The sequence below is a fragment of the Lithobates pipiens genome, unplaced genomic scaffold (genome assembly GCF_037356315.1).
Source record: "Lithobates pipiens isolate NorthernLeopardFrog02 unplaced genomic scaffold, aLitPip1_a1.2 Scaffold_8, whole genome shotgun sequence".
In the NCBI taxonomy this organism is placed as follows: domain Eukaryota; kingdom Metazoa; phylum Chordata; class Amphibia; order Anura; family Ranidae; genus Lithobates; species Lithobates pipiens.
The window spans coordinates 174,894,578-174,916,218 of record NW_027507903.1 but is presented as its reverse complement, the minus strand read 5'-3'; the positions used below and the strand labels follow the sequence as shown (position 1 = coordinate 174,916,218).

General features: G+C 39.6%; 2 protein-coding genes across 2 annotated transcripts in view; both read right to left on the bottom strand.

Moving 5' to 3' along the window:
- Positions 1–319: 319 nt before the first annotated feature.
- On the bottom strand, positions 320–9,301 carry LOC143963142 (uncharacterized). Its single transcript, XM_077472706.1, has 4 exons — positions 9,283–9,301; positions 8,525–8,556; positions 6,288–6,336; positions 320–2,625 (listed from the first exon to the last, which is right to left on the bottom strand). Exons 3-4 carry the CDS (start codon positions 6,331–6,333, stop codon positions 2,273–2,275), a joined length of 399 nt encoding a protein of 132 aa, XP_077328832.1. The 5' UTR covers positions 6,334–6,336; positions 8,525–8,556; positions 9,283–9,301; the 3' UTR covers positions 320–2,272.
- A 1,478-nt stretch (positions 9,302–10,779) lies between these two features.
- CDHR3 (cadherin related family member 3) overlaps positions 10,780–21,641 on the bottom strand; it is a 73,223-nt gene continuing 62,361 nt past the window's right edge. Inside the window, exons 14-15 of the mRNA XM_077472705.1 lie at positions 21,183–21,433; positions 10,780–10,974 (exon numbers count right to left, since the gene is read on the bottom strand). Of these exons, the coding sequence (XP_077328831.1) occupies positions 10,795–10,974; positions 21,183–21,433 (431 nt within the window). The 3' untranslated portion in view covers positions 10,780–10,794. The remainder of the gene's footprint in view (positions 10,975–21,182; positions 21,434–21,641) is intronic.

Genomic DNA, 21,641 nt, shown 5'->3' with positions numbered 1-21,641 from the left:
TCTGACAAATTTACCGATCACCATTTCCTGTTTATGGGCAGCTTTAGAGCTAAATAAATGTATAAGGTATGCTAGGTGTTAAAAATGTTGTCATGCAAAACTGAATGTGTCTGTCCTTAGCTGTATAGATCAGTGTGTTTGGTAACCTGATCTCATTATTACTAATTGCCTCTTCTAAACAAAATGCCTTCGCTCTAGCACAGATTGCAATGCTTTGTTCAGTATTGGCAAATAGCTACTTACGATTAGAACAGGATAAATCAAAAGACGGTAAGCTAATACTATTCTTTACAGGTGATGTACAAGTAATTGTAAAAGGTCAAGTCTATCTCATTTATTTGATTATCATGGTGACATGACTTTAAAGTATATAAGCAAATATACAATATGGGAGAAAAGCCATCCACAGCTTTGTGCTTCTATTCATATGATAACAAAGAAGAGATTTGAAGTGAATAAATGTAGATTAGCATGAAGTACATCAAATGATCAATCTTTAAATTTAAACCTGCATGCCGTATTCTTAAGTACTGATCAAATCATGAAAAGTGACTTTTGTACTGTAGGAAATGCTGCTGAAAATCTTACGACAGCTGTTTTTATCCATCACAGAAAAATCCGATTGAAGTTTTATTTTATTTGTTTTAAAAATACAAGCATAAATAAAATTAACAATATATGGAATTTTTAAAGAGTCATTTTATGGTAACATTTAATCATTTAAATGAAATGCCATGTCAGACATTTTTTTATATTTTGGATAGTATGGGAAAGGTTAGAACCTTTGTAAGCTTTTAGTGTTGCCCATGTCCCCACCAGGGAGATTCATTCTCACTTAGTGTTTCTGTAAAACTCTCTCATACCCTTACATGGGGTGTCATGGTGGACATCTAGTTACGAATGCACAAAATATCTTGATTCTATCCCTTCTCCGCTCTACTATAAAATAGTGGGGTTTGGGTTTTTTTTTGTTGTTTTGTGCCTCATTGAACATTTTATGTTACAGTGACAGGGGGACAGGAAGCGAGAGGAAATCTACAATATTCATTTCAAGCTCTTAAGTCAAATCAATTTACAAAATGACTTTTGACTTTAAAAGCAAAAATTTAATTTTATATTGTATTTTTAATTTACGAGACTGAGCTTTATGAAGTGGTGTAGTATAATAATTCATTTAAGAATTTGTATGTCAATATTCTGACTGTGATGTTCTGATTTGATCTATTTTTTATCATTTACACCATGTACACACATACAGTATAACTTAGCTAACAATTATTTATTTATTTTATACAAACAAAAATTTGAAGACATGTATTCTTATTTCTCCCTGATTCCATGTAAAATTATTATAGCATATTCAGTAGCTTTAAAAATGGACAATAGCTGTAGCTAGCGCTCAAAAAGTTTAAAGCATTACCATACAAGGGATATGTCACAGAGCAGAATTCTAGAGAAGTAAGGCTAAACCTTAGGCTGTTTAACCTCACTACAAGGGACGTTCCAAACTCAAAATGTGCATGTAGATTCAGAGAGTCTGTGTTAGCCGCTTGCCTGTGTGTGAAGCTGCCCTAAGCCTAACAGACAGCTGGTCTCTGTAACCAGGAAAAAAAGTAAACCGTTCTGCTCCTTTTTTTCCTTACCACAATGGTAGATGGGACATGTTTCAGGCAAGGCCTCCCCTTCCCCGAGATCTTCCTCGAAATGTGTCCCATCTGCCATTGCAGTGAGGAAGAGAGGAGGAGAATGGATGTATTTTTTTCTGATTACAGAGACCGGCAGGTTGTGAGGCTCAGGGCGGCTTCGCAAACTATCTCTATGACAGTTGTTCCCATGGTCCTTTCATCAGAGCACATACCTGGTTTCCTACCTCTCTAACTCACTTGTGAGTGCAGTTTCTATTGAGTGTTGTTTTATGTGCCCAATAAACTATGGGGACTCTTCTGCCCCCCCTCTCATTTTATGTTGTTCTAGATCCACTTGGAATTACCATCCATATTTGCAGTTGGCAGCACCAGACTTTATACTGTAGCGAAAGTTAATTTATGTTTAGCTGTTGGGCATAACCTTGAGATTAACTTTGTTTTTGTTTGTGTACATTGTTGCAAAGTATTGCTTCTTTTTTCTTATGTATGCTTTGATAAACAGTTGAATTTTTGATGAGTATGAGGTTCATCATGTAGCTGCTTGCAACTAAGCAATTCACTTACAGAGCGCTATTAGGGCATTTTTTTCCTTTTGCCTATATTTTTAACAATAACCTTTGCTCACTTTACCGTATAGGAGTTTGGGGTATTTTAGGAGACACTTTTGGAGAGAGCCTTGGTGACACTGGAGCCCTGCTGGCAGGACTTTTACTTCCAGGCTCCATAATGGGGGATGTTTGGTTAGGAGTCTGAAGTCTCTTAGGTGTTGCAGGTTTTGTAGCATTCTTTCCATCATCTTCCTTCGTGGGAGGTTTTTCCGTCCTGTTGGGTGTACCAAGTAATGTTGGTGGTGGGGCTGTAGGATCAGTGGGGCCAACTGCTGTTTGCTGTGGACCTTGAGGTGTGATTATAGGCTGCTTTGTGTCTTTCCATCTTCTGGCACCAGATTTGGTATTATATTCATAAGCATTTCCTGTGACTAGAAGACCGAGAGAGCTCTTACTTTTTAGCACACATGAAAACAGAAATGTCAATACAAGCTTAACATTGCAAAGTAGAAGGTGCTTTCCTAGTTTCATTTAACATGTTGAACATGCATCTTTGTATGAGGGATTTCTTGTATTACCCGGCATCTAATGTTTGTATTTTTAAATAGTAAGTTTCTGCCTTTTGGTGCTAATCAATTTTAATGCTCAATTTAGTATTGATTAACATAGCCTACATGTCATGCTTTTAGCATGCTCTTTTCAGAAAATGAGTAACACATCTGATAATATATAGGACATGTTATGCTGATACAACTATGGCTTTTTGATACAGTAGTTGTAGTAAGTAACAAACCCATAATTATATACTATTTCAATACTGATTCATTGTCTAAAATGGTTGCTGAAGATCACAGTGATCATTATAGGACTGCATCCTGATATAACAATACTTTGACTATAAAGTTAGGTTTTATAAGTCATAAAAGAGATTCATAACAGTTATGTGTGCTAACAGACAGTATGCAATTACACATTTTTGGTTAGTTCTTTGCTTCTTTCCTTAGTATAAGCCTGTATGTGTTTAGTGCACGAATGTAAAATTCCATCAAACATATGAACAAAACGTGAGAAGAAATGTGAAAAGTGAAATTAGTTCTAGGCCTCTATTGTCCTTAGTATTTAAAGCTGATTTCCAGCAAGTCATTAAAATACACAGTCGAAATACATAGGTAGCACCCTTGCGACAAACTAAAATCTAGAGGGTGACCTCACTTGACTCTGCTACAGACAAGCAAAACAGCTTGATCACTTCCCAACTTCAAGATGACTGATTCAATGGGATGTAAGTTTGTGGATTAGACCATCTATTTGATATATTTTTTACATATAACTTTCCCATAACATGTGTTTTTATTTAGACCATCTTTTACTATATAGATATTCTAGCATCCGCTCCTGATAAGTCGGACTATCGATGAAACGCGTTGAGATTTTGAGGCTACAGTCCCCATTTCCATCATTGGTTTCGTGGACAATTATTTTTACACCACAAGGTTTATTCCATCACACTTAATTACTATGTATATTTGCTTCCCTGTTATGGCATTCGTGTTTTACATTATGGTTATATGTATGTAATGTTTTCCAAGATCATTACACTCATTATTTTAGGGTGTTTGTATATGCTTTGAGCATTTACTTTTCATGTACAATTTTGCACATTTTGACACATATGCTAATAAATCTTTTCTCCCATATTGTGTTTCAGCTTGCCTCACTCAAAGTCCCATACGTTTTTATTATTTTTTGTATCAAGATGACTGATTGGACAATAAAAGAGCATACCATAATAAAAAAAGATCCCTATGCTCTACCTATCTTTTAGCTAATTTCTAATGTTAGAATATCAGCATTGTGCCCTGAAGGGCTCACAGAGCTGATGCTCCCTTTCTCAGCTTAAGTGTGTAGAATAACATTTGAAAGCTGATATAAAGACAGATTTTAGAAACTTGTACTGAAAATATTTTAAACCCATACAATTTCTACAGCTTCAGTCACATAACTCACCGTAATGAAGTATGTAGGGATGCTAGTTTTCTTCCTCTCTCTGAACTTCTAGTGTTGCAATGGTTAAAAGCTTAGGGTCTTCAGACAGAAAAGCAGTTTTGAGGATCCGACAAGGACATCTTTACTCCTTCATTGAGAAAAGTTCTTTCATTGATTACACTGCCTTTAACATTATCTGTGAATGGGGGTGGCGAAGAATCCTTTGCAGAAGTTCAGAGACAGGAAGAGGACAGCACTTCCATAGTGAAGATTTCTCCAGAATCCAGCTGCATCCATGACGTGGGACATTCTTCATTACAGGTAAGTGATGTGACACTTTTTTTTTAGCTAAACTTCAGCTTTAATACTTAACTGGATTAGAGGGTGATGTAATCTTAAAGTGGTACTAAAAAGGACCCTGGCAAATTGGTGAATGGTTAGGTGAGATTTGAGTTAGATATAAAGGATGTGCTGCACTCTACCTCCACCAAGGACTGCTATGGTTTACCGCTTTTAACACCATGATCCTAACCTCATACACTCAGACAAAGATGTCAATCAGTCCCACATCATCAAGAATGTTACATATAATACAGCAATACCCCTGCCAACAGATCCATAAATATTTCTCCCCACTGCCTTAACAGTATGTACATCTCCCTCTCCCCACTGTAAGTATGTGCAGTATGTAAATTTTCAAACATAGCTGTTCTGTATATTTTTACCCCCACACTAGTATACAGTATAGTCATATTCATCTTCCAAGGACACATTTATTCCCAACCCCAGCCACAACACTCACTTCCCCTCAGTGGTTATGTGGCTCCTCTAATTTGGGGCATAGCACTCTGCACCCTCTTACTAGTTGATTACACGCTGACAGGCCAATACCATACAATACATATCTCAATACCAGATGAATGTGCACTGCGGGACAGCATGCCTCTTCTGTGAGTGCTGTGCCAACAGAATAATGTGCCAAGATAGCACCCTAACACTAAGACACCCCTAGGAAAAGTCCAATTCACTTTTGTTACATGAACAACTTTTAGATAATCGTGACTAAGTTGTGGTTTGTTTACTAGTAAAGTTGTTTGCAATGATAGTGAAGAATGGCAGTTACTTGTGAATAGAAGTGGAAGAACTATGCTCTTGTTTGTTATCCATTCACATTAACTCAACTGTGGTTCCCCTGCGTGTTTACAGAAGGGAGTGGTAATCTTAAGAATCTTTGAAAATAATCTCCTTAGTTGATACATCCATAAAGCAATGATGTTGATTGCACAACAAACAAAAAAAAACTTTTTCCATTATTGTACCTCATCAAACATATGTGTGCATACTTTTCACAACTACATTTTTGACCCTCATACTCTCAATTGTGCCATTATTTGGGCTGACTCACTTCCTGATTAGTGGAGAGGAGATTTTGGTGGAGAATATTGAATATTCATTAGCTGTTCTCACACATCTGGGTGGGCTCCGAGCGCATTTTCTGCACCCCGAGCCCACCCTATTTTGGAACCTATTAGAGCCTCTGGTTCTAATCGGTGCTTCAAAGAAGCACCCACAGCACATTTGAATCCATACGCCCGGCATCCTGAAAGGGGCCGAATGTATGGATGGGAGGGGCAGCGCCCATGCATCCTTAATGGATGGACCACCCCTGTAAACACCTCCTCATAGTCAGCCTGTCCTCCATTCATAAAAGCTGTAGTACGGCTTCAACGAATGGCAGAGCTAGGTGGAAAGGACAGACATAGTCGGGCACTCTTGAAGAGAGCCTTTGACAGTCCTTTAGTTTTATGAGGGGCATAAAAGGAGGAGAATTTCACCTAACAGAAGAGGCATCAGCACAATGAACGCATCTTACTGATGGTAAGTTATATCCTTTGTGCTGATTTTTGTGTTTTTTTTGTTTTGGCTGCACTTAGACTTTAAACATTCTTTTGCCAAATATACAGTATGTATGATCTTTACATTCATGTGAGATTCATGCACTTTAAATTTCTGAAAAAATAAAAATAAATAGTTCATACATACAGTATGTTGCTTATTTTCTCTATTTAATTGATGCTAGCTGAGTTTAATATAAAGCAAAACTTACTTGGATCTATAGCCTCTCCATCAAAGACTGTGTTCATTTTAGTCATTTCCTGTGGAAAAAGCAGAACATGATTGTTGCATCAATTCAATTCATACATTGTACAGTGTGCGTGTACTGTATATAAATTTTTTTTTACAAACATTTAGTACATGACACAGGCTTACCACAGCACTATAGGTTAGATAAAGAGATTGCACAACAATTGTGACTGCTTTGATTCTCCATTTGTCTGACTGAAACCTCTGGTTGAGCTGTCTGATCACTAATAAATCACTGCAATTGGTTTTTCACAGGCTTTTTAATCAAATGAGAAAATAGGGAGTATGAAGAATGTAAAAGGGAGCCTAGAACTTTGCCTACTGGTTATTCTTTTTAGTTGTTACCTTAACCAGTTTCCGACCGGCGCACACCGATGTACGTCGGCAGAATGGCACGGGCAGGCATATTGGCGTACAGGTATGTCCATTTTTATAAGACGCCCTGCCATCTCTTGCGCTCCGGCAGCGGCGCGCTCATGTGCCGGTCGGGACCCCCATGAGTGTGGTCACAGGTCCCGCAGACTCGATCGCCGCAGGGATACCCGCGATCGTCTCACGGGGTGGCTGAAAGGAGAGATGCCATTGTAAACGGCATCTCCCCGTTCTGCCTAGCAACAAGTGACGATTGGAGCAGAGATCAATGTTCACTAACACAAAGCCCAGCCCCTCACACTTAGCAACATGCCCCTAGGAACACTTAACCCCTACACTGCCACCCCCTGGTTAACCCCTTCATTGCCAGTGTCATCTACACAGGAATCAATGCATTTGTATAGCACTGATTGCTGTATAAATGCCAATGGTCCCAAAAATGTGTCAAAAATGTCCGATGTGTCCGCCATAATGTTGCAGTCACAATAAAAATCGCTGATCGCCGCCATTACTAGTAAAAAAAATTATTAATAAAAATGCCATAAAACTATCCCCTATTTTGTAAACGCTATAACTTTTGCGCAAACCAATCAATAATTGCTTATTGCATTTTTTTTTACTAAAAATATGTAGAAGAATACGTATTGGCCTAAACTGAGGGAAAAAATGTTTTTTTATATATTTTTGGGGGATATTTATTATAACAAAAAGTAAAACATAATGCGTTTTTTTCAAAATTGTCGCTCTATTTTTGTTTATAGCGCAAAAAATAAATACTGCAGGGGGTATCAAATACCACCAAAAGAAAACTCTATTTGTGGGAAAAAAAGGACGTCAATTTTGTTTGGGAGCCACGTCGCACAACCACGCAATTGTCAGTTAAAGCAACGCAGTGCCGAATCGCAAAAAGTGGTCCGGTCTTAAGCCAGCAAAATGGTCCCACTCTATAAAATTGGCAACAATATATAAAGAGGGGAAATAAACAAGTATATTTACCTATGTCCATGTGACTTTTTCTTCATTTTAACCAGTTTTTATTATGCCTCTTTGCTGCCTGGGCCCCCATTCCTATGCCGCCATTTTAAAAAATGTACTTCATACTTCACATGAATGAGATGACGTTTGTGACATCATGGGCCTCCTCTCACACATGTGCATACGACGCGACATGCTTCTGTTTGTTTGAAACAGAACCCTTCTCCTGAAATCTTGCAAGATCTTTGGGAGATTTTTTTTTTCTAGCAGCAAATTAATGTAATTTTGTAAGGTACATGCACAAAATGAGGCTTATGATGTCATGAACTTTATCTCACACATACGCCATATGATTTCTGTGAAGTCAATAGTGATGTTGCCTTCCCAGGAGGAATCTGTGCGGCCAGAGCTACGCCATCACTTCCTTCAGGGGAACCAGGAAGTGTAAGGATGCAAAGATGCATCCTGATGTGAATTTTAGGGAAAAGGAAGAAAGGTCTACTTTAAGTACACAACTCTCAGAAAAAAAAAATCTGAAACGACTTTCCTTTAGGAGGTTTGGCACATTCTTTTTGTCTGTGGGGTATTGCATCATTGCATATCCGTTTTTTTTTTTGTTATCTCCAAGTCTGCAGCTAATTTTTTCCCGCTATAATCTTGATTGTCAACATTACATACATTTTTTTCCCTTTCTTCCAAACAATTAGGTTGCCTTAAAATGATGAATGTTATCTCTCAGAGATACTACTTATAGCTGTGAAGCATCCTGATCAAGAATACGTAACTTCTAATTTGGTTTTGATAACTGAATGGTTTAGGTAACTCAAATAGTCTTTGGAGATGACAACTTACCCACACAACATCTTGCTTAACCTTCTTCTTTTCTGTGAAAGAAAATATAAAACATGTTTACAAATGCACACCAATTAGATGTTTTTATTTTGGGAACATTGGGATTTTAGGGATTAGAACAGAATAATAAAATCACTTTGTATTTCTCTTCTATTATATGCATACACCCTTTAAAATGTTAAGCTGTTGCTCCCATTGTTTTTTATGTTTCTTTATTGTCTTTGTTTATCATTCTTTTTATCTATTTAAATGTTATATATTTGCCTGTTTTGAATTTGCGCTAGCATTTTTTTTTTTTTGTTAGTGTTTCCAAATTAGCAGCTTTTCATGTTATACATAGTCTTCAGTAGGAAATTATATGTATGTGTGTATGTGTATGTATATATGTGTATATATATATATATATATGTGTGTATATATATGTGTGTGTATATATATATATTATTTTTTTAAGAACGTGGTTAGTTGCTTATGGCGGCTTGTGTATGAGACTGTTAAACAAATTTGTTGATATTCTACTAATATGAAAGTGTTAATACCACTAACATACAAAATACTGCAGATCAAAGAACTTGGTACTTTATTCTGTCATGTACATCAGATCATCAGAACTTCTTTAAAACCACCCTTGATGTTCATTTGAAAACCTAATTCTGCTAAACGCATTTCATTTTGGACATATTTATTAAAAGGTGATGGGACCAATTTTATGGATCATAAGAGAAACACAGCACATAGATAATCATCTGTGTACTTACCAACTGGTTTTATTCTGGAAAGAAGAAAAACATATTAATGTTAGAAAAATGCTACATGTGGCACAAACATTTTCCTTACAGCCAGATAAAAAAGTAAAGAAATACTCATGTGGAATTTAGAATTTCAAATGTTCAGAAGGATAATTTTTGCTAGCTTAGTAATATATCATAGAATCAAATTTAATGGGAATACAGTTTCTGAAAACAATATCTTAAAATGGCATATAAAACACAGCACTCACTATTTCCCTTAAAGCTTAAAGAGCATTTTGATATACTGTATATAAATAAGGAATATAGTGTCACATGATTAGATCTAATAACCACGTTCAGTATTGGTAAAGAAACAGCAGAAACAGTAACAAATATTGACTTTATCTATTGAGAAACTTTAACTTAAGCTGGCCATAGTTGGGTCATTTGGATGACTGAATTGTCCCTCCTCAGGACATTATATTCTGAGAACGTGAGCTGTCAAGATACACTGATCAGCGGCTGCAGCTACTGATCAAGAAAAGTTTCTAACTTATCCATTCCACAGAAGTTGCTCTAATGAGTGACTTCTGTCAAAAAGAGATAGCCACACACTGATTGAAATTCAGCTGGTCCCTGCTGAAGTAGCTGAATTTCGGTCTGTCTTTGGCCAGCTTTACTTTAATTTAAAAGGTTGTCACTGTTTGAGACCATTCCAGCCAACAGTTCTGGGGATCCTTCCTCTTACACTTCCCTCATTTGGTACTATAAAATGTGAAAGACTAACTCACATTGGGAGTCCTTGAATGTGGGCATGATTTTCCCTTTAAATGTAATGAGACTCTTTTGCTGTATAGTTGACTGGCATAACTAGAATATCAGGAAAACTAGGGAAAATAATTCTCTGCAAAAAGAGACGCCTCCACAAAACTATATGGAGGGGTTAATTTATTGGAAATCCTGTTTTACACGCTAACAATGTAATTTTTGCATTCATTTTTTTAATGAACTTGTTTGGTTAAATCCAACTTTCTCACAGATTCAGTTCCAATGACTTTTACATTTTGAGCCTGAAAGCTTTCAATACATCATGTTTTATTTTTTAGAAGCCACAGGCCCCAGTGATCATGAGGTTGATTTACTATAGGCAAATAGTCTGTTCACTTTGCAAGGGAAGTTGCACTGTGCAAGGGAATTATCCCCAGAGCCTTGTAAATGTGATGAAACTTTGCAAAGAGTACCCAATCACATGAAATAAAAAGAAAACAGCATTTTTGTTTTGTTGATTGGATGATGGAAGCCAACAGAGCCTCACCTCATTCCCTTCTGCTCTGGGGATAATTCTCTCTGCAAAGTTAACAACCTATGTGTAAATCAACTCAGTGTCTTTGTCACTTGACTTCAAAATCTTCTTTCATTGTGAAGGTCACAAGATTATCTGAATGGATACATATTCTGTCTATGATACATGATAGACCAAATCTTGTTGTAGACATATAAAAACTAGATTTAAATTTGAAGAAGTTTTGAACTGAATACTCACAACATTTCAGTATCTGGCTTGGGACTGCTCCTGCATGGACAGTATTTTGCAATGAGGTAACCCAAGAGCCCGAGCAAGCCAAGAAGAAGCAAACAGCCAACTGTGATCACAAAAGGCACATACCATGCAGCCCCCGAATACACATTTTCTCTATTCACAATATAGATAACACTAGGCTGGAAACATACAAACAGAAATGATTAAAATCATGCGTGAAATATTATTAAACTTTAGATTGAATAAATTATTTTTGCAAGATATAACCAGAAAATATAAGTATTTGATAAAATGTGCAATGAGTGATTTCTGTCCCATCTCTGCATGGTATGGCAGACTGTATTGGGAAACAAATGGGGAATGTGGGGGGTGGGGGAGGGGGCTGCAGCAGAATAAGAACGTCCTCCAGTGTTATGTAATTAAATTGGATGGGGGGGGGGGTCTCTGGCAGCCACACAGAGAGGAGCAGTGAGCTACTTTAGGGCAAGGGTATATGGAACATATTACTACAGATTTTACTTTCTTTCAGCTCAGCAAACTTGAACATGCTTCATAGAAAATCAGCTTAAAGTGGAACTAAACCCTCCTCTCCTTTACAGCCAAGGAAGTTGCCTTCTTAGCCTCTATTTGAACTGAAGTTGCTATGGTGCCGCACATGTGATTCCTTATGACAGTAACAATTGATAGTTTGACAGTTCAGTTGAGAGGTCAAGTAACTGTGACAGTTATTATTCACTGCATGAAAGAGAAAATGAAGTAGAATTTGGCGCTGTTCAAACCCTAATCTAAAAAAGTGACAAATAGTGATAAATGGTGACTCAATAAAAAGCGTGTATAAGTACAACTTAGTGCTCATTAAATTATGCATAGATTTCCATCCACATAATTTACATCAACCATACCATGATAAAAACGGTAAAAATAAATATAAAAAATAAATGCATACAAAATATATAATAATTTATAAAAATGATAAATATAACAGCAAAATCAATATAATGCTACAAAACAATTCCTTAGTGGTGATCTAAAAAATATATATAGTGCGATTCAATAATCCAAAATTAAATAAATAAGTGAAATCAATACAAGAATAAAGTCTATAAAGTGCTCTTGTGCCAGTGAAGAAACAACGCTGGTCTAATTCACTTTTCCACAAAGGTGATCACAGCCTGCATGTTTTATCCATGCTCCTATTGTGGTTACACTCATTGGAAATTCCCCCCTCCTGGGGTCTGAAAAATTCACAGTATATGCCACTGTGTAGCACTCTAGAGACTGTCCCATGTGCGATGAATTAAAAGTACTACCATCATGTACCAAATGCTTTTTGGGCATTACATAGACAAACCAATCTCAGGTAGGTTAGTAGTTTGGTAGGTGGCCTCTCACCTCTCCTCAGATTCCCACCACTACTCTTCCAGAACAATGACGCCATGGTAGGAGCATGGATAAAACATGCATGCTGTGATCACCTTTGTGGAAAAGTGAATTAGACCAGCGTTGTTTCTTCACTGGCACAAGAGCACTTTATAGACTTTATTCTTGTATTGATTTCACTTATTTATTTAATTTTGGATTATTGAATCGCACTATATATTTTTTAGATTACCACTGAGGAATTGTTTTGCAGCATTATATTGATTTTGCTATTATATTTATCACGATTATTTTTTATAAATTATTATATATTTTGTATGCATTTATTTTTTATATTTATTTTTACCATTTGTATCATGGTATGGTTGATGTAAATTATGTGTCTGGAAATCTATGCATAATTTAATGAGCACCAAGTTGTACTTATACATGCTTTTTATTGAGTCACCATTTATCACTATTTGTCACTTTTTTAGATTAGGGTATTTATTCCTTGTGCGGAATCACTCACATTTTTTTTTTTTTTTTTTTTTTTAATCATTCACTGCATGCCTTGAATGTAACAGTTTTAGGAAAACATTAAATCGATGAGCTTAGTTCCAGTATACCAAATCGTACTTTCACAGCTCTTATGTAGTCATTATTCATCCTTTTTCCCTGTGACACTTGTTAACTTAAATATTGAAATATCTATATTGCAGTTTCACAACAGCTTTAAATACTTACCTAATATGTAGATATATAAGTAAATGCAATAGGTTAAGGACCTAAAGAAGCGTTCTGTTCTGTATGGTAGATAAAGCGCAGAGTGCTAATCAGCCCTTTAAGCTGGCCGTACATAAACCGATATATATGACCCGCCTTAGCCCTTGTACACACGGTCGGACATTCTGACCACAAAATCCGTCGGATTTTATCCGACGGATTTTGTCCGAAACTAGTGTTGCATACACACGGTCGGACAAAGCTGAAAAATCCAATCGTTCAGAACGTGATGACTTAGTTCGTTATGGCAGGACTACGTTCAGGCTAGTAGCCAATATCTTTGGTCTCGTAATTTGATCTGAGCATGCATGGCACTTGTCCGATCGGAATTCTCTACAAACGATCGGATCATGTTGTCGGACAATTTAATATCCAGCTCTCAAACTTTCTTGGTCAGACATTCCGATGGAAAAAGTCAGATGGAGCCCACACACGGTCGGATTATCTGACAACGCGGTCCGATCGGACATTTTCCGTTGGAAATTTCTGACCGTATGTACAAGGGCTAACAGGTAATTTAACCGCTTCCTGCCCGCCCTATAGCCGAATGCCGGCCTTAGGGCGGGCGGCTTCCCGTGCCTGGCCGTCCCTGGACGGCCTGGTGTTTACTTCCGCAATGCGCGCCACCGCGGGCGCGCATCGCGGAAGTTCTGTGTTTGCCGTGTCCCCCGGGGACAGGCAAACACAGATCGCTGTAAACGGCCAATCACAGCGGCCGTTTACAGCGTGATCGGCGTGTCCAATGGGAGATGATCTCATATGTAAACATATGAGATCATCTCTCAGCGCCGCTCTCCCTCCTCACACAGACAGCGTGTGAGAGGGGAGAGAAGAACGGCTGCAGCAGCCGTCAGTGTAAAAAAGAAAAAAAAAAAAAAAAAAGTAAAAAAAAAGTTTAATAAAAAGTGCCATCCTCCCCCAGAGCCATCCTCCCCCAGTGCCACCCCCCCCCAGTGCCATGCCCCCCCCCCAGTGCCATCCTGCCCCAGTGCCATCCTGCCCCAGTGCCATCCTGCCCCAGTGCCATCCGCCCCAGTGCCATCCACCCCAGTGCCATCCACCCCACCCCAGTGCCACCTGCCCCCAGTGCCACCTGTTGTCAGTGCCATTTGTCCCCAGTGCCATCTGTCATCAGTGCCACGTATAAGTGGCATCTGTCATCAGTGCCACGTGTTATTAGTGCCACATAGTGGCATCTGTCATCAGTGCCACGTATTAGTGCCATCTGTCATCAGTGCCACGTATCAGTGCCATTTGTCATCAGTGCCACCTGTCAGTGTCACGTGCCATCTGTTGTCAGTGTCACGTGTCATCAATGCCACTTATCAGTGCCATCTGTCATCAGTGTCACGTGTCATTGGTGCCACGTATTAGTGCCATCTGTCTCCGGTGGCACGTATTAGTGCCACGTATTAGTGCCACATGTCATCAGTGCCACGTATTAGTGCCACGTGTCATCAGTGCCACATATTAGTGCCACGTGTCATCAGTGCCACGTATTAGTGCCACGTGTCATCAGTGCCACGTATTAGTGCCACGTGTCATCAGTGCCACATATTAGTGTCATCTGTCATCAGTGCCACGTGTCATCAGTGCCACGTATAAGTGTCATCATTGCCACGTATCAGTGCCATCTGTCATCAGTGTCACGTGTCATTGTCCTGGTATTTCAAAAGTGTAATAAGTAGTCAACAAGTTAGATGTGTAATTTATGCTCCTAGAACACGTGATGGCGCTCCCTGCATGTTGGGCCTCTCTATGTGGCCAGGCTGCGAAAAAGTCCCACACATGTGGTATTGTAATACTCAGGAGGAGTAGCAGAATTTTTTGGGGGGTGTCATTTGTGGTATACACATGCCACGTGAGAGAAATAACCTATTACAATGACAATTTTGTGGAGAAAAATAAAGAAAATGAAAAATCTTCATTTTGCTAAGAATTGTGGGAAAAAAATGACAACATCAAAAAGCTCACCATGCCTCTTACTAAATACCTTGGAATGTCTACTTTCCAAAAAGGGATCATTTGGGGAGTATTTGTACTTTCCTGACTTGTTTGGGTCACAAGAAGCGAGATAGGCCACCAGTACATCAGATATGATCAATTTTGTGCGATTCGCACCACAGCTTGTAGACTCTCTAACTTTCACAAAGACCAAATAATATCCACTAATTTGGGTTATTTTTACCAAAGATATGTAGCAGTATAAATTGTGGCCAAAATTTATGAAGAAAAATTAATAATTTGCATAATTCTGTCACAGAAACAAAGAAATATGCGTTTTTTTTCAAAATTTTCGGTCTTTTTTCATTTATAGCGCAAAAAATAAAAACCCCAGAGGTGATCAAATACCACCAAAAGAAAGCTCTATTTGTGGGAAAAAAAGGACACAAAATTCATTTGGGTACAGTGTTGCATGACTGAGTAATTGTCATTCAAAGTGTGAGAGCACCGAAAGCTGAAAATTGGTCTGGGCAGGAAGGGTGTTTAAGTGCCCAGTAAGCAAGTGGTTAAAGAATAAAACTTAGTATACTTTTTTAGTCCTAATTTGCCTACTTGTGATTTAGTAATCAGAAAGGCAAAACACACATGCAAAAAAGAGAAATACTAATTTATTCTGAGCAATATCAGAACACAGCTGATAAACAAAGTGGATCAGCCATAATGCTCAGGCACGGTACTGGGCTTGTCAGCCTTGCAACAGCTGTACACCCTTTGGTCATGTCTTAGTGTGTAAGATCTCTGCTAAAAGCTTAAACACCTTGTCACCTAGAGAGATCAGTAACAAATGCACTGTATCAGGTTTCCATGCATGTCAGCAGATACACATCGTAAAGCTCTAATCCATTCATAGACAATATGTGATTGTGCGATGTTGTGAATGGTGATAAAGAAACAGTCTTTGTTCTAATGGAGGAAGGAAATGCAAGCAATTTGAAGACTGCCATTAAAAACATCAGAGGTGACAGAGTAGAAAAATGCCTTTAGAATTTTTAAGCCGGTTATTTACACAAACTATGTAAATACTGGATCTGCCCGCGTTTCTTTTTTATTTAACTTTAGGCTGCAATCACACTTGAGCTGACTGTCATTGGTTGCAGGTGTTTTTGTGGGCGTCTGAAGCGAGATTGTTTTTATTTATTATTATTTTAGCTAATGGAAAGCTAGTTACTAATCCTGTTCCTTTAAAGCATGTTATACAGTGCTTGTGCTGTGTCATTTGGCCCCCTGTATAACCTGAAATACCTGGCTGATCCAGCCAGTTTCTGCTCTCTCCCTTGTAAACTGACCACGGTATACCATGGCTGCTGAGCCCTGACACAGTGGTCAGTTTACATGCCTACGTCATCCACTGTGTCACCTGTCTCCCCTCTGTGCTCTCCTCAGTCCTCTCCCCCCTCCCTTCCCTGCCTGTCAGCTCTGTGTCCGTGCCCGCCCCCTCCCTTTGCTGCTCAAATTAGGGTTAAATTTACATTATCCTCTCAGTTGATTCATGTAATCTCTCCCTGTGACTGTGCTTTATAAAAAGAATGCAGCTATATATACCTGTTTACAGAGCACTGATCGGCGCTCACATGACCCGACGCCTCCCTCCTCTCTCGCATGACAGCTGCAGCGGGCAGGGCCGCCTCTCTCCTCCTCCCCTCCTGACTAACGTCAGCAGGGGATCCCCGGTCCCACCTGCTGCAGCTGTCCGGGTGAGAGAGGAGAGAGCCGGCGGGTCATGTGAGCGCCGATCAGCCCTCTGTACACAGGTATATAGCTGCATTTTTTTTTATAAAGCACAGTTATTACATGGATCAACCAAGAGGAAAATGTAAATTTAACCCTGTGGGTTAACAACTACTTTAGGCATCTTGGAGCTACAAAACACTCAGTTAAATTGGGCCTTACAGTTAATAATGTCTGCCATGTTGCCTGACAAACCCTACTCCACAAAAGCAAACTGCTGGCAAAAGAAAGTAAACTTTAAACTATGAAAGTGGGATAAAGTACTTTACATTTTAGGCTGTGTCTGTACACAAGAGTTTTTTTTGATGCTCAGCTGGCCAATGATTTGCCTGGCATTATTTTTGGGTATTCGTATTAATTAGCTTCCTGCTTTGCAGTGCTGCACAATATTTGGGCTTTACTGCTCCTTATCAAAATGCAAGTCTATGAGTAGGCCAATTCATTAAATACATTCTCGGATTGTGTGAGAGAGTATTTGCATTAAACCACTAGTGGTTACCTTCACAATTACACAATGTACTCCACAATTCACTATTACCTTTTGCACCACCACCCCCTCCCTTTAGAATGTAAGCTCTACGAGCAGGGCCCTCCTGTCCCTTCTGTATTGAACTGTACTGTAATTGTACTGTCCCCCCTCTACAATGTAAAGTGCTGTGTAAACTTTTGGCACTATATAAATCGTGTATAATAATAATTATGGACAGGGAACGCTTGTTAGCATGTGAAAGTCACCTGAAAAAATACTTTAGGGTCTTGTTTACACCATACGTGCATAAAAACTGATGGAAAAACCGCTCAGAGACACAAGTTTACAAAAGTATTAATGTGTGTTTCAGTGAGTTTTTATGCACGCAGACATCAGTTTTCATGCGTGTCTTTTTATGCACATAATTAGTGCCCACAATTCTGTCCTCCTCATTTGTGCCAGCCATTCTGTTCTTCTCAACAGTGCATGCCATTCTGTTCCCCACCATTTTGTCCAGCTTCTCAGTGCCCGCAATTCTGTGCATCTCATCAGTGCTTGCCATTCTTTCCTCATCATCAGTGGCCACCATTCTTTCCTCCTCATCTGTGCCACCATTATTTCTCCCATCATCAGTGTCCCCTGCTATTCTTTCTTCCTTATCTATGCCACCATTCTGTCCCCCATCATCAGAGCCTGACAACATGCCCCCTTGCCACAGACATACCCGAGCAGCAGAATTATCCCAGCTGGGATGCAACGTGAGGGAAAGTAGGTGGGTAGTATAGACATGGAGCACCGCTCTACTTTCCCTCCCACTTCCTGCCACACAGGGTCATGCACAGCAGAGCTGTCAATTTTGTCTGCGTTCCAGTGCAGAGCTGTGAAGAAAGATGCAGACATGCTGCATAATCTCGCACTGCTCTGCAAGGGACATCACACCTGTGTTTTGGTGTGAACAAGACAATTTTTTTCTGTGTCTTGCAGAGACCTGCAGGTCTCTGCAGATGGTGTAAACGAGCCCATAGACATGCATCTGACTCTTTCGTGCTTCTGAAGCACAACTAGTGTTTGAGTGCTGCTCCAGAGGCTACTTACAGACGGTAAGGAAATGATGCAACGCCTCCTCACTGCCTGTTTTAACCCCATTTTTGCAGACAAACTGCAACTGATGCTTTCCCATTGACTTGAATGTGTAGCATTTAGTGGGTTCACAGCCCACCGATTGCTACAATCCGGGTCAACTTTCCTGCAGATGGGAAGTGAAGCATCATGGCTGCGGCATGTAAACACCCCTGTCCTCTGCCTATTGCAGAGCCTCCCATGGCTTCCAATACCACCTCTATGCTGATGACACCCAGATGTACCTCTCGACTCCTCAACTCACACCCTCAATCTACTTATGTATCACAAATGTACTGAGCGACATAATAGCATGGATGTCACACCTCTTCCTCAAACTCAATCTTTCTGAGCTTATAATATTTCTCTCTCCCCCCCCCCCCCCCCCGATCCCCTTTCCCATGACTTTACCATTGAGATCAAGAGCACAATCATTGGTCTCTTCACACATGCCAAGGTGTTGGGTGGAATCCCAAACTCTGATCTTTCCTACAGCCCCCACATCCACTCAGTGGCTACATCTTGCTGTCGTAATCTGCACAACATTTACAGGATTTGCCCCTTGCTGACTAACAACACAACAAAACAGCTTATTCACTCCTTGGTTATTTCCTGCTTTGACTACTGCAACTCTCTCTTCTCACTGGCCTACCTTTACGCAGGCTATCCTCCCTTCAGTCTATTATGAATGCTGCTGCTAGACTAATACACCTTACTGACTGATACGTGACTGCTGCTCCTCTCTGCCAATCCCTTCGCTGGCTTCCCCTACCCCACCGTATAAAATTCAAAATACTAACCACAACATACAAGGCCATCCACAACATTGCCCCCAGCTAATCACCAACCTTATCTGCAGAAATCACCCAAATCGTCCTCTACGCTCCTCCCAAGACCTCCTGCTCTCTAGCTCCCTTGTTACCCCTCCCATTCTCGCTTCCAATACATCTCCAGAGCTTTTCACATCCTCTGGAACTCCTAGCCCCAGTATGTCTGGGCAGCCCCTAGCCTGTCTAAACTCACTTATTCGGGAAGCTTACCCCCACCTACACCTAAGAACTGTACCAGAGTGACCTCCATCAGATCATTCCCTGAAGCTTTTGCCTTTTGTACCACCTCCCCATCTCTTTTGATTGTAAGCCCCATGTCCACGGCCCTCCTATTCCTTCTGTATTGTAATTATACTGTCCCCCTCTACATTGTAAAGCACTGTGTAAATTGTTGTCACTATATAAATCCTGTATAATAATAAAAATATTGTAGCTTAAGGGGGGGAGGTTGGCAGATATCAGAAACATGGCTCAACTCTGCATTTTTGCTGTCCCCCCCCCAACCACAAGTCTAAATGAGGCCTTTTACATTTTTCCACAATACTTTTTGGGGTGCTGTAATTAGCAGTAATTAGTACCCAAACTATCGTAGTCCTGAAAACTGAAAATAGTAAAAGTAATGAAGGAGTAATACAGGCGAGTACTCAAGTGGTTATGGATCACTTTATCAAAAGAAGAATTAAGTAAGATTTTAAGCTTGATACACACTATACAATTATCTTTAGATTTTTCCTTTAGATTTACCAAAACCATATAATGTGAGGTCAAACAAAAACACTTTAAATTTGTATGCAATCATGCAGGCCCTTGTACTACATAGTTGCAAGTAAATCTAAAGAGATTTAAGCAACAAAAGTTGTATAGTAGTGTGTATCCAGTTTTGGTTACCAGGACAGTTAAGGTAATCCTTCAACAATAAATATAAATATGCACCGCTGAAAGTACACTATATTTTCCCTTTATGCATACACTTTACTTTACACTATACTTATAAGGGCAGTACTGGGAGGCGGGTAGAGGATGGAACCAAGGAATGGTGCTCGGAGGTGGGTAGGGGCAGAGAGAGGGGGCAGTTTCTGCACCTATTCTCTGAGAAAATAAGCCCTGTGTATGCATAATCAGACTACAGAGAGATCTTCATGGGAAGAGTCTGGAATCTTTGTTGTGTAGAATGATAGTTTTTGTCATGCGTTCTCAGAACACAGCTTACTCCAAACATTGGTGTGCCATGGAACACTCAAGAAAGGGAAAGGTTGAAAAACTAAAGCCCTAAGCATATAGATTTTATTTACTAATAAAGTGCATTCTGCCTAAACTTACAGGTGGTAGAGGGAAAAAGACACATTTTCCCTGTACGCTCATCTTAGTATATACTTTATCTATGTGTAGCAATGTGTCTTTCAGGCTCAGTGGTTTGCTAATCTCCACTTATGGACTTTTCAGTTTGCATTATGCTTTTATAGGTTTTATTTAGAGGTGCACCGAAATATCTGCCGCTGAAAATTATTGTCCAAAAACTGTTTTTTTCATTTGACCGAATTAAAAAAACAGCCGATAACGAAAGGGGGCCTGGTCCGCTCCAGGGGCCACCCATTGCGGGAGTGTCATTCTGGTGTGTCCAGTCCTCTGCCTCCTCTTCCTCTCCTCCCCGCACCGTGATCATCGTGTTTCACGGAGCCGAATTGCCTAGCCACAGTAACAATGTCCTGTCTCCTGCGATAGACGGCACACTGGTCCAATGGTGGGACATTGAATCAGTGTGATGTGATTACAGGAGGCGGGACATGTTACTGGCGCCCGGGCAATTCAAATCCAGTTCTGTGACACACGGAGATTGCCGCTGGTGCGGGCACTGGCAGGCTGCATATGATGGGTACTGGTAAAGCTGCTGGGCACTGGCAAGCTGCATATGATGGCCACTGGCAAGCAGTATCGGTTTCGGTTTTCGACCTAGTGCATCCTTCATTTTTGGTTTCAGTTTCAGCACCAAAATTTCCATTCGGTGCACCCCTAATTTTATTGCAGTCACTGATACATAAACTCTGACATTAATAATGCTGATATTAATATTTGTTATTAGTTAAATACTTACTGTAGTAGTTGTGATAGTGGTCGTCAAGCCAGGAATATAGACATTAATATATAAAGTCACGGTGCCAGTCTGAATAAGGCCTACTGGTTGAGATGAACTAGATATTAAATTGCCATCAGTAATATAAATCAGCAACTTGTAATTCCAGGATTGGTCTCCACCATTGGTGTAATCAAATGGGTTGGCAAGGATTAGACGGGAGACGTTGGAACCAGCCGTAGGTGAGAAAGCAAAATGGTTGTTTATATTACCTGTAATTAACATAAACACAGGTGTATATTACACAGACATTTGTGGTATTACCAGACATACAAGAAGATGGTACAGTCTATATAAAGTTAGATATATTAATTGAGTGAATGGCCAATAACTCACCAGCTAAACAAAGAGTTATTAACTCGTATATTACTATAAAGCACAAACTAAACAGCAGCAATAAAAATAGAATATAAATATATT

Coding starts and splice junctions, on each gene's coding strand:
- LOC143963142 (XM_077472706.1), bottom strand. CDS start 6,333: ATGACTAAAATGAACACAGTCTTTGATGGAGAGGCTATAGATCCAA. Junction 2,626..6,287: donor TGGAGAGGCTATAGATCCAA/GTAAGTTTTGCT, acceptor TCGGTCTTCTAG/TCACAGGAAATGCTTATGAA.